The sequence below is a fragment of the Oncorhynchus mykiss genome, chromosome 9 (assembly GCF_057628025.1).
Source record: "Oncorhynchus mykiss isolate SJ-2025 chromosome 9, ASM5762802v1, whole genome shotgun sequence".
NCBI classification, from domain to species: Eukaryota; Metazoa; Chordata; class Actinopteri; order Salmoniformes; family Salmonidae; genus Oncorhynchus; species Oncorhynchus mykiss.
In genome coordinates, this window is record NC_143030.1 from 60751475 (window position 1) to 60764851 (window position 13377).

A 13377-nucleotide genomic window follows, 5' to 3' on the forward strand; every position below is an offset into this window, starting at 1 on the left:
TCAGAAGTGTTAGACTGGTCTCTGCATGGTACTGGCATAGCATAGAATCTAGATCTGAACCTAGATTAGAACATTGTTTCCTTCAGAATCAGGAGCCTGGAAGAATGGAACCTTCAGGAGAAAATGGCCTGATCAGGGATATTCAGGCAGTTTGTATACAGTATGTTTTGTGTTATAAAGGGCTATAATGGGCATATGAAGGGGCAACCCCTGATGTCATATACCCTGTTGAGACAGTGACTTTGGACAATACAAAACACTTCAGCCATCTGGCTTGGATTTCTTTGAACTAATGGTCTGGATTGTATCAATAATGTCAAAAACATTTTGCCATGCATCACTTTTGGGGTAATGATGGGACACTAAATAAATTCCCTGATGAACTTTTCTATGGTAGTAGAAAATCTCACCTACCTGACTGTGGATATACCTCCTTAGACTTGTCACAGGTGATTACACCATCCCCATTGGCCAACTCCTCTTTGAGAGATGCAAATAGTGAAACATGCATAAACAAATTAGACAGAGGGCCATTTAAGAAACTACCGGTCATTATTTTACAAATCAAGCACATATTCTACTGATACGGGGTTGTTCATATGTTATGGTATACTAGTTATTTTGAAAGAATAAAGAATTGTAATTACCAGTAAAATGTCCTATTCGTTTTCAAGTGTGTGAATACAGTTGAGTAAGCAAAACAATGTATAGTAACTAAATGAATGAAACGTATCATAGCGCTCCCCCTACTGGCTTCAAGATGGTAGGCCTAACTGACCGTAGACAAACTAGAAAATTAAAGGCTATTTTCTTTTCTTTTTTAGATATACCAATAAAATGTGTGTGTGACATAAAACAGAGCGTTTCTCATTCCTAAATGGAGACCATAATATCATATTACTCGTGTGTGCATTGTCAGCGCGCATATTGATTCGTTTCCTGCGGACGCCGGGAGGAGCCAAACATTAAGAGGATGAGGAACACCTCGGAACGAACTAATTAAATACTGTACTGAATCAAAAGTGACTCACCAAAGAGATAGCTACATTTGTGTGGACTCGTCTATCGTCATTTTGGTAAGTGCTGCTGAATACTATCTGCCTTGCGTAGGTGAATCGCTATGTTGTTGCAGTGAAAATAAAGCTAAGTCCTCAAGTTATTGTATAAAACAAGTCATAGCTATGGACATGTAAAAAAAAATAAACCAACGGGTCACTTTCTTCAGATGTAAAGTGGGACTCAACATGCTTAGCTAGCTAACATTAGCTACTTAGCCTATTTGCCTACTGTTACAGTGCTAAAGCTGACGTTAACTAGCTAGCTAAACTGCTTGTGAAATACACTACATGGTCAAAGGTATGTGGACACCTGCTTGTCGAACATCTCGTTTTAAAAAAATCATGCTGCTATAACATCCTCTACTCTTCTGGGAAGGCTTTCTACTAGATGTTGGAACATTGTTGCAGGGACTTGCTTTCATTCAGCAACAAGAGCATTAGTGTGGTCGGGCACTGATGTTGGGCGATTAGGCCTGGCTCGCAGTCGGTGTTCCAACTCATCCCGAAGGTGTTCGATTGGGTTGAGGTCAGGGCTCTGTGCAGGCCAGTCAAGTTCTTCCACACCGTTCTCAACAAACTATTTCCGTATGGACCTCGCTTTGTGCACAGGGCATTGTTATGCTGAAACGGGAAAGGGCCTTCCCCAAACTGTAGCCACAAAGTTGGAAGCACAGAATCGTCTAAAATGTAATTGTATGCTGTAGTGTTAAGATTTCCCTTCACCAGAGCTAAGGGGCCTAGCCTGAACCATGAAAAACAGCCCCAGACCATTATTCCTCCTCCACCAAACTTTACAGTTGGCACTATGCATTGGGGTAAGTAGGGTTTGCATCCGCCAAACCCAGATTCTGTCGGACTGACAGAGAACGTGTTTCCACTGCTCCAGAGTCCAATGGTGGCGAGCTTTACACCACTCAAGCCAACAATTGGTATTGCGCATGGTGGTCTTAGGCTTGTGTGTGGCTGCTCGGCAATGGAAACCCATTTCATGAAGCTCCCTGCGAACAGTTATTGTGTTGACTTTGCTTCCAGAGGCAATTAATTTAGTTTTATTAATTCTGCACTCGGCAGTCCTGTTGTGTGAGCTTGTGTGGCCTACCACTTCACGGCTGAGCCGTTGTTGCTCTTAGACATTTTTCAACTTCACAATAACAGCCCTTACAGTTGACAGGGGAAGCTCTAGCAGGGCAGAAATTTGATGAACTGACTTGATGGGAATGTGTCATCCTATGACGCTGCCATGTTGAAAGTCTGAGCTTTTCAGTAAGGCCATTCTACTGCCAATGTTTGTATATGGAGTTTGCATGAAGGTGTGCTCAATTTCATACACCTGTCAGCAAGGGGTGTGGCTGAAATAGCCGAATCCACTAATTTTAAGGGGTGTCCACATACTTTTGACCATGTCGTGTATATCTACTCAGCTAGCTAGCTATGATTGAAAGTAAACAAATTAATGTGGGAAGATGAACTAAACAACTAGCTAGCTAGATGCTGATGCAGGGATTTCTCAAGTAATTTGATTTAGCCTAGAAGTTTGAGATGTTAAGCGTTACTGATCTTTTACAAGCCTTGTCAGCCAAGTGTTGTCATCTCTGTACATTACTAAAGCGTATTGTACTCTCCCAGTGTACCATTGTTTTAAAAAGTAAAACCTTCAACATCGACTATCTGTAAAATCCTCTGCAGAGAGATGATGATGACCTCACTCAGCTAGTGACCTGACCTCCCAGTCCCAGATCATCCTCAGCCAGGCAACCCAGCCGTGACAGAACCAGTCATTGGACAGCACAATAGTATAATATATATGCCATTTAGCAGACGCTTTTATCCAAAGCCACTCATCTGTGCATACATTTTACGTATGGGTGGTCCCACAGTGACAGTGTTCAATTTCTACTAGCATCATGGCTGCCAGCCAGCAGAAAGGCACTGCAGTGCTGGAAACTTCAACAGAGGGAAAGCGAACAGAGCTCAGGGCCAATGAAGTACTGAAGAAATGCTGTAAGTACTGTGTGTCTGGGTCTTCCAGTATCATGTTCTAGTCTGGTCTCTTTCCTGTGTTAACCCAATTAGGTTAAATGTTAACTCATTGCCAGATGCATCAATCTGATCTTTGGGTATTCAGTGTAAGCTGTCTTCCTCTAAATGCAGAACCATTCAGACCTTTTTTTTGTTGTCACGATATAATGCAATTGTGTTGATTAAGTGCATTGAATTGGTCTTGGGCTGCTGTGCAAATTTTACATTTAGAAATGAATACAAAGTGCCCTTTTTTAGATAGTAATCAGTCCTATTCTTTTGTCTCGCTGGCTTTCAAAAGGCGAAAACAGGTGCATGTGCGATCGTATGTCACTAACCTCCCTCCCCTGTGATGCAACGTGACACTAGGCATCTCTTGTCTCCCTACCTGCCTCTATAGCGTGTGAAAGGTGCTCGATAGATATATCTTAACTGGCAAAATAAAGGAAACACCAACAGTGTCTTAATAGTGCGTTGGGCCACCACGAGCCGTCAGCACAGCATCAATGCGCATTGGCATAGATTCTGCAAGTGTCTGGAACTCTGTTGGAGGGAGGCGACACCATTCTTCCATGAGAAATTCCATCATTTGGTTTATTTATGGTGGTGGAAAACACTGTCGCTTAAGTGTTGAATTTGGTTGAGATCTGGTGACTGGGACACACAAACACACACCTTTAACCCCCTATGCTCCTTTGGGAACCCTCTTTCAAAGTCACTAATATTTCTTGTCTCCATGGTAGTCAAAATAATGGGCAAATAGGCATTTTTATACATGGCCCTAAGTATGTGTGGAAGCACCTGCTTTCAATACACTTTATCCCTCATTTACTCAAGTGTTTCCTTTATTTTGGCAGTTACCTGTAGATTTATATGTGATGTATTTTGTCACCAGTGAGTGTGTTTTGGCAATAACAAAATGTCATCCCCAGTTAAACAAGTCTGGCATTAACTTTCCAGTCCATTCTGCGCAATCTGGAGACTCATACTTCATACTCACACAAACATATTCATTGGCTGCTCGATAACATCTAGATTTTTAAACCGCCTTGCTGGTTCTAGAAATGTAACATGTGACCGTCTTGCATGGCCTTGTTAAGCATAGCAAGGGTTTGTTTGCAATGGACTGAGGATGGGTGTTAGTGGGCTTTCTTGAATCTACAGTAACATACTAAAGAAGAGAGACAATAACCCTCATAACGCCAGGCTATATTTGTACTTTTCTGGGCAAGGATGTAACAGTGTCTGTGGACAGTCAGTTGCTAAGCAGCTACTAGTGATAACATCTGAATGGGGGGGGGGGGGGGGGAACAGGAATAACTGAAAATGGATAAACTGTTTGACTTTCATTTTTAAAGATGGACTTATTGTTTATACCTTGGCCTACATTCTAATGGTATTTCAAAGTAAGTAGTTTGGTTGTGAGTGATGTGTCTTTGTGAACAGCATGGGCCTCTTATATGACCAACTCCCCCACTGTGATTGTCATGATTGGTCTTCCTGCCAGAGGGAAAACCTACATGTCCAAGAAGCTAACCCGCTACCTCAACTGGATAGGAGTGCCAACCAAGGGTTAGTATAAAGGCATCACTGTATTTACATTTTGTTCCAGAACCTTCCAACCGGAAGATATGCATTGAAGCAACACCTTCCTCATTCTTCATGTCACTATTCAATCCAATCATAATCCTCTATACCAGTGGTTTTCAACCGGTGTGCCGTGAGGAACTTTCCAGTTTGAAACACTCACTTAGAAGTGTGACCTGTGGAATGAACATGGATTTTTGAATTGGGGGCACCAGTGTCACTCAAATAGTACATCTGTATCATTCTTTCAAGGCCTGTACGCTCAGGCTGTTACAGGCTTATACATTTGTATAGTTTGAGGAGCGCGCATCATGAGCTAAGTCATTTGTATCATTTTTCTTTGCCTGTGAGAACCATTAGCACAGGCAAGTCGGACTAGGCTTAATTTTACCACAGGCTCTAGCATAGAAACAAACAGAGCATAGCTTTATGTCCGTGGTTGAACCTTTAAAATGCAGAAAACAGCTTGTCTCTATCCCAAACCGTTTAAACCTAAAGACCTATTTTAATGCTCTTAAAGGGATACACACAAATTAATCATGAGTAAGGAACTCTGAAAATGCTTCAAGGAAACCCTAATTAATCTATAAATATAATGTTTTATGGGAAATGGATCATTTACAGTGTGCATCAGATGAGATGGAGGTCATGACCACTAAATACATTAATAGGGACATTTTAAGTGTGCCACAATATTTTTGTTATCCCATCAAGGTGTGTCACTGTTAAAAAAATAAACAGTTTGGGAACCACTACTCTCTACGATGTGTAAAATAATTCATTTGTGTAGACCACTAACAAAGGATTTATTTTGTGTAGAACTATTTATAGTGGAGGATGTCATTGAACTGCAATGCTGCAGAACCTGTTTGTCTTCCTTCCACTGTTCAGTAGAATGTCACATGATTTACAGGAACATGTCGTGCCTTTCATCACCTGAGGCTTGTGATGATGGTCCTGTATTGTGTTGCAGTGTTCAACCTGGGGGTCTACAGGCGAGAGGCTGTAAAAGCCTACAAATCCTATGACTTCTTCAGACATGACAACGAGGAGGCCATGGAAATCAGGAAGTGAGTGGTCCTCCTCCCCTCCGTTTTTTGGGACCTGTGGCAGAATAATTTGTTTGTTTTGATGAGTTAAACAGTATTGCAGTAACCCTTTTTTTCTAGAATATGCCCTCCATGTTTTCCACAGCCCCAGGCAGGTGTTTTCTGTATTTACAAAACCTGCGGAGGTTTACAAGGCCCCGACCTGATATAAAAAAAATTATGTAATTACGTTTTAAGTAGTGCACATTGTTAGTCACCTGGCAGACTGTCATTTTCATAGTCTCTCATTTTAGTATTTAGTGCTGGCTGCTAGACTAACTGTTACAAGCATTTATATGAACCCTATAATATATTATAATAGGGATTGTAATATGTTATGTATTTCTATGCTGTACATTTTAACAGATTGAACATAAATGTTACTAAGGCGTAATTGGGTCCTCTTTCAATTCATTATAGCCACATAGTGCATAATATCTATTGGCTTTAAGTGAAGTGTTACAGATTTTTCATTTAAATTGTTATTGATGTGGATTACTGAAGTGGGTCACTGTGTTCCTGCAGGCGGTGTGCTCTGGTAGCTCTGCGGGATGTCAAAGCTTATCTGACTGAGGGGGGCCAGATCGCTGTGAGGATCTACTCTTTGCTCTTTCTGTTTTGAGTAATTGGAGATAAAATAGTGATATAAAACTGAAAGACAAGCTTAATTTTAGAGATCAGTGACATGTGATTGATGTATTTAACGTGTTTACTGTCTTATGTATTTCAGGTCTTTGATGCCACAAACACCACCCGAGAGAGGAGAGAATTACTCCTTAGTTTTGCAAAGGAACATGCTTACAAAGTCAGTTTCATACATGTTACTAGGGTTGGGTATAGAAACTATTCTCAATTGTTATTGTCAATGGTTTGTTGAAGTGGGTCTTCATAGATTGGTCTCTTTTGCAGGTGTTTTTTGTGGAGTCATTGTGTGACGACCCTGATGTCATTGCTGCTAATGTTATGGTAAATTAACTAGAATGTTAAAAAATATGAGTACTACTTCTCGTTAAAACATTCTCTTATAATCTTCAAGGTATTTCCACACTTTAAGTCTTGTGCACCACACTCTCTCCTCCCCAGGATGTGAAGGTATCCAGTCCAGACTACCCAGAGAGACACAGAGAGAGTGTGATGGAGGACTTCCTGAAGAGAATAGAATGTTATAAAGTCACGTACCAACCATTAGACCCAGATGAAAATGACAGGTAAGACATTCTGCTTAGTTCTCTCTTTTAAATGGTTAATTGATTAATTTTGTCAGTCATGCATTTGCATTCAAAAACATTTTTCAAGAGTTCCAGTTTGTCCAGTAGGTGGAGACGACGCGCAAGATTGACAAAGGTTGTTTTTCTGTTATGGCCTGCTTGGTGGCTACATTGACTCATCATATCATTGGTCTGATTTCCAGTTCTGATCCTCCTGACAGAAACCGTTTCTTGTTCGTTGGTCATTATTGCTTTTCCACCATAGTATTTCTTTTAGATCCCTTCTGAAACGATACACAAACAACCATACATTTTTACCATCCAAGCTTGACCAGACTTTTGTTTTGTGGCAGGAGAGAGGTTTAGTATATTTCAAATATGTATTTTTAGCTAAATATAATCTGCTTCAAATGAATATTTCCTGCTGTTTTTCAAGCTCCATAATTTTGTTCATTCTCACCTTCCTACTTGTCACAGGAATTTCATAATTTTTAAGAATTTGTAAGATTCTTATTTGTATAAAATGGACAGGGACCAGTCTTATCAAAATTAGATAATAGTATTTATTCTCGGAGCTCCCTGCCATGGAACCAAAAACAACAGTTTATATACAAAATATGACGTCATAGGTTATAAAATGTCCTTCCTCCTATCGACCAGGGCAAAACAGGTTCAAAAGTTTATTCCAACCCCCTCGCTCGCTCACTCCAGGCACACACTTATCAAGATCAACTTCTGGAATCTTCACCTTCATCCATCACTATTTAGAAGACAGTTCCAGATAATGGAAAACTCAGGAAAACACTCGCTGCCTTATCTAAACATCCCAGAGCTAAGTTGAGTCGGTTCAACCATAGATTAACGATCCTTTCTGCTTACTTAAAACCCACAATCCATTCCTTATGAATTAACATTATTAATCAGATATGATAAAACAGAGTATAAGTTTAAGTAGTTATAGTTCTATTTCAAATGTAGATATTGTTTAGTCATTATTCATAAAATTCCTAACCCCCGCAGATCCAGAGAATTCTCATTTCGAGACTATACGATGTTATTATAATTTCAATGTTTAATTTAACCAACCAGTAAATTAAGAACATTCTTATTTACAATGATGCCTGGCAAGAAGCAAAAGGCCTTCTGTGGGGACGGGGGCTGTGATAGAATAAAAACTGACAACAGAGAGAAGACACTGGCAACAGTGCAAGTACAACAGCAGACAAACAGTGGGTGGATGTGGTGTGTGCGTGCATGAAAAGTTAAACAACTCAGAGCAAATTAGTGACAACTAGAAACAATATGTTTCAACAATCTGTTCATCTATTTGTCATTTTAACTCTTCCTGTGACACCAGGCCCTGGAGTTTTAGGTTGGCTTGGAGGGGCCTAATGAAAGGTCCTTTTTTTCCAGGCTCAGTTCACATTTTTGGGACTCTTAGCATAAAACAAGAAGATTGAGATCTGAGCTTGTATGTTTTCTTTTCAAACAAGAAAAGAGGGTAGATAAAATGGTAGTTTTCATAAAACGGCATTATAAATAAGAATGTACCCGTGTTTGAGACTACGTGTTGCTAGTAATCAAATTGTATTGGTCACATACACGCGTTTAGCAGATGTTATTGCGGGTGTAGCGAAATGCTTGTCCACCCGACAGCACTGTAGAGATCACAATGGTGAGTTAGAAGGTTCTGATTGGTGACAAAACGAAGGGCTTCATGATAGTCGAGAGCCTTCAGTGTAGAGCTTGAGGCTTTCACATAAATAGTATCACCATAGTCCAATACAGAAATAAAAGTACAATGGATCAACTATTTTCTGGCGACAAAGGAAAAGCAAGCTTTGTGTAATAAAACCCAATACACAGTTTGAGTTTCCTGACAAGGTTTTCTACATGGCTTGTGAAGCTGAACTTCTCAACCACCCAAACTCTCAGATATTTGTACGTTTTGACTTGCTCTATATAACTTCCTTCCAAGGTTGTAATTACATGGTTTTCAGAGTGTTTAGTATTGGAAAATACCATGCATTTTGTTTTAAAGGAATTCAAAACAAGCTTCAAATTTGACAGATTCTGTTGAATGATGTTAAAATGCAACTTCTCATCCAGGGCACAGTGAGCATAATTCAAAACGTTCAAAGTTGCTGTGATAGTGCTGTGGCCAGACCTGAAACCTAATTGCATACCACTCAAAATATTGTTTTCCATGACTTAGACCTTTACGTAAGGTTTCAACCACTTCCGAATTCACCAGATGAAGTCAGAACTGTGATCAAAGATGCAGTTGTGAAATTTCCCCACCAAAAGATGGGAATCGCCAGTAACATGCAATGTAACATTGTAAATGATACACTAGGCATGAATTTCCATGTAATGTGCTACACATTGGATTATAGTATCTTAACTTTATGATTCTCATTGTAGCTTATGGTTCCTTCATTATACTGGTGTCATGACATTGTTGATAGCTCACTTCCTGTCAAATACACCAATGGGTACTTTGGGTAAAGGAAATTGTGGCTTTGACTTGCAAACATTGTTGTGCAAATCTCTTTCAACCCACCAACATCTCTGCAATCCTCCTCCGTGCCATTGCCCTTCAGAATTCGTCTCTGTGTTCTAAAATAATTCTCAGCAAATAAACGCTCCCCACACCACATTATTTGACATTTTTATTAGCCAACAAATTTGCAGCTCCTTATTTTCATGTACAGTAATGTACCAAGAATACAAGGGTTGGATTTGCACTGAACAATTTCATGTCAGAAGAATAATGTAGAAAATCTGGTTTATGGTTAGCTTATACTGGTGTAATTTTAGATTGGAGAGCTCACAACTGGACATCAAAATAATGTTCATTTGTGAAAGCAAAACAGAAACACAGACAAATTAGAGACAGATCCCCTTCACACCTTTTTATTGCTTTTTATTTCAAAATGTACAAACAATTAACCTGTTTGTAAATGTTACAAACATTTACAAACAGGTTAATTGTTTGTACATTTTGAAATTATATTTTGATGAATTCAATGTTGATTCATTGAAGTAAAGTGTTTAAACTTGTTATCTTAAAAACATTATTCAAGATGAACTAATGTTAAAGTTCTTTCATCACAGATCACAATTCTGTAGGCAATTTATTATTAAAGCATAATTTCAGGTGAACAACAAAAGTCCATACCAGAGGTGGCCAACCTTGCTCCACTCCCTGATCTACTGGGTGAGCAGGCTTCTATTCCAGCCCAGCAATAACACACATTATCAACTCATTAGGTGTGATAACTTGAATCAGGTGTGTTAGTGCTGGGCTGTAACAGAAGCCTGCATACCTCCAGCAGAAGGATTGGCCTGCTACAGTTGTAATAAGTTTGTAGCCTACATTGTGTGTGACATTTTAGCTGTATTGTTGTGTACAACATTTGCTAATCTAAGCACATATGCAACCCATGGCATACAAGAATGTGACAGCAGTCTCTTGGGACATTCACTGGGACCTCTTCATCTGCAGACAGGCTTTTGCAGCTCTCCATATCTGAGAACAGATATAACAAAGTAAGATCCCTGACTATCATCTCTGTCTGTCTTCATAATGTTCCTCTCTAGGGACTAAAACTGGAGAATATTTGCGTAATGTCATCCCACAACGTGCCATATCTAACTAGTACACCTATTCTCTTTTCTGACAGCTGGAGCAGAACATCCTATCACCCTCTTCTGTTATAACACTCTTCCAATGCATTTGTAGTGAGGTTTTTAATTTAAAATTAACCTTCATCAAGAACTTCATTTTAGCTTCTTAACTAGCTTGTCGTAGGTACATTCAAAAAATGTATACTATTCTGTTTTATTAGCTAGCTAGTTACAGCAAGCTACTGTGTGTAGGCTAATGAGCTGCTTGTTAGCTAGCTAGGTATTACATAGATTATTGAGTTGATCAGTTGGATGTCCACCAGTCTAGGTTCAGGTCATCCATAAGCAAAAATTCTGATTTGACGTGATAATAATTCTAAAATACAGTCCAGAGAGCCAGCAATAGCAGATGGCGGTAAAAAGAGAACAATATTTAAGTATGCACTAGGATTAAAATTAAAAGATGGATATTTTGGTGAATGTAGTCAGAATGGTAGCTGAAAACGTGTCTTTTATGTGTATATAGCAACACCACCACGATCAGACCGGAAAGCATAAATACATCTGGGTCTGCTGTTTTACCCAAATATTCACAAAATCATGTTCCTGAAGAAAATGTCTTACATTTATGAGCAGAAACCTCAGACAATTCTGACTTTTTAAAGTCAGATGGGGTAGAAATGTCAGGACCTGGGTTAAATTGCACATTTCCTTATACACTGCTCAAAAAAATAAAGGAAACACTTAAACAACACAATATAACTCCAAGTCAAGCACACTTCTGTGAAATCAAACTGTCCACTTAGGAAGCAACACTGATTGACAATAGATTCCACATGCTGTTGTGCAAATGGAATAGACAACAGGTGGAAATGTATAGGCATTTAGCAAGACACCCCCAATAAAGGAGTGGTTCTGCAGGTGGTGACCACAGACCACTTCTCAGTTCCTATGCTTCCTGGCTGATGTTTTGGTCACTTTTGAATGCTGGCGGTGCTTTCACTCTAGTGGTAGCATGAGACGGAGTCTACAACACACACAAGTGGCTCAGGTAGTGCAGCTCATCCAGGTTGGCACATCGATGCGAGCTGTGGCAAGAAGGTTTGCTGTGTCTGTCAGCGTAGTGTCCAGAGCATGGAGGTGCTACCAGGAGACAGGCCAGTACATCAGGAGACGTGGAGGCCGTCGTAGGAGGGCAACAACCCAGCAGCAGGACCGCTACCTCCGCCTTTGTGCAAGGAGGAACAGGAGGAGCACTGCCAGAGCCCTGCAAAATGACCTCCAGCAGGCCACAAATGTGCATGTGTCTGCTCAAACGGTCAGAAACAGACTCCATGAGGGTGGTATGAGGGCCCGACATCCACAGGTGGGGGTTGTGCTTACAGCCCAACACCGTGCAGGACGTTTGGCATTTGCCAGAGAACACCAAGGATTGGCAAATTCGCCACTGGCGCCCTGTGCTCTTCACAGATGAAAGCAGGTTCACACTGAGCACACGTGACAGACATGACAGAGTCTGGAGACGCCGTGGAGAACGTTCTGCTGTCTGCAACATCCTCCAGCATGACCGGTTTGGCGGTGGGTCAGTCATGGTGTGGGGTGGCATTTCTTTGGGGGGCCGCACAGCCCTCCATGTGCTCGCCAGAGGGAGCCTGACTGCCATTAGGTACCGAGATGAGATCCTCAGACCCCTTGTGAGACCATATGCTGGTGCGGTTGGCCCTGGGTTCCTCCTAATGCAAGACAATGCTAGACCTCATGTGGCTGGAGTGTGTCAGCAGTTCCTGCAAGAGGAAGGCATTGATGCTATGGACTGGCCCGCCCATTCCCGAGACCTGAATCCAATTGAGCACATCTGGGACATCATGTCTCGCTCCATCCACCAACGCCACATTGCACCACAGACTGTCCAGGAGTTGGCGGATGCTTTAGTCCAGGTCTGGGAGGAGATCCCTCAGGAGACCATCCGCCACCTCATCAGGAGCATGCCCAGGCGTTGTAGGGAGGTCATACAGGCACGTGGAGGCCACACACTACTGAGCCTCATTTTGACTTGTTTTAAGGACATTACATCAAAGTTGGATCAGCATGTAGTGTGGTTTTCCACTTTAATTTTGAGTGTGACTCCAAATCCAGACCTCTATGGGTTGATAAATTTGATTTCCATTGATAATTTTTGTGTGATTTTGTTGTCAGCACAAGTATTTAATAAGAACATTCATTCAGATCTAGGATGTGTTATTTTAGTGGTCCCTTTATTTTTTTGAGCAGTGTAGTAAAAGCAGCAAAATAATGGCGCCATACACTCTGTCTGCCATCTGCCCAGTACAGTTGAAACCAGGAATCATCCCTGAAGAGCACACTTCTCCAGCGTGCCAGTGGCCATTGAAGGTGAGCATTTGCCCACTGAAGTTGGTTACCACGCCGAACTGCAGTCAGGTCAAGACCCTGGTGAGGATGACAAGCACGCAGATGAGCTTTCCTGATACGTTTTTTGACAGTTGGTGTTGGTTGTGCAAAGCCAGTTACACGTGGTTGTGAGGCCGGGTTGTACATACTGCCAAAACTTGAGACGTGTTGTGTGAGACAACTGCACATTTTAGTGGCCTTTTATTGTCCTCAGTACAAGGTGCACCTGTTTTTTTTCTTCACCTTTATTTAATCAGGTAGGCTAGTTGAGAACAAGTTCTCATTTACAACTGCGACCTGGCCAAGATCAAGCAAAGCAGTTCGACACACACAACAACACAGAGTTACACATGGAATAAACAAACATACAGTCAATAA

The 13377-nt window shown here is 41.0% G+C and overlaps 1 protein-coding gene across 10 annotated transcripts in view; it reads left to right on the plus strand.

The window, feature by feature from the left end:
- Nucleotides 1-852: 852 nt before the first annotated feature.
- LOC110532413 (6-phosphofructo-2-kinase/fructose-2,6-bisphosphatase 2) overlaps nucleotides 853-13377 on the plus strand; it is a 35329-nt gene continuing 22804 nt past the window's right edge. For 3 of the 10 annotated variants that reach the window (XM_090184797.1, XM_036988357.2, XM_021616303.3), the window contains exons 1-8: nucleotides 932-1076; nucleotides 2745-3059; nucleotides 4524-4649; nucleotides 5638-5734; nucleotides 6278-6341; nucleotides 6483-6557; nucleotides 6662-6718; nucleotides 6836-6960. In XM_090184797.1, coding sequence (XP_090040923.1) covers nucleotides 2963-3059; nucleotides 4524-4649; nucleotides 5638-5734; nucleotides 6278-6341; nucleotides 6483-6557; nucleotides 6662-6718; nucleotides 6836-6960 — 641 coding nt within the window. In that variant the 5' untranslated portion in view covers nucleotides 932-1076; nucleotides 2745-2962. Of the gene's footprint in view, nucleotides 1077-2744; nucleotides 3060-4523; nucleotides 4650-5637; nucleotides 5735-6277; nucleotides 6342-6482; nucleotides 6558-6661; nucleotides 6719-6835; nucleotides 6961-13377 lie in introns of all 10 variants that reach the window. The other 7 variants (XM_090184798.1, XM_036988360.2, XM_090184796.1 and 4 more) reach the window with 5 other exon arrangements.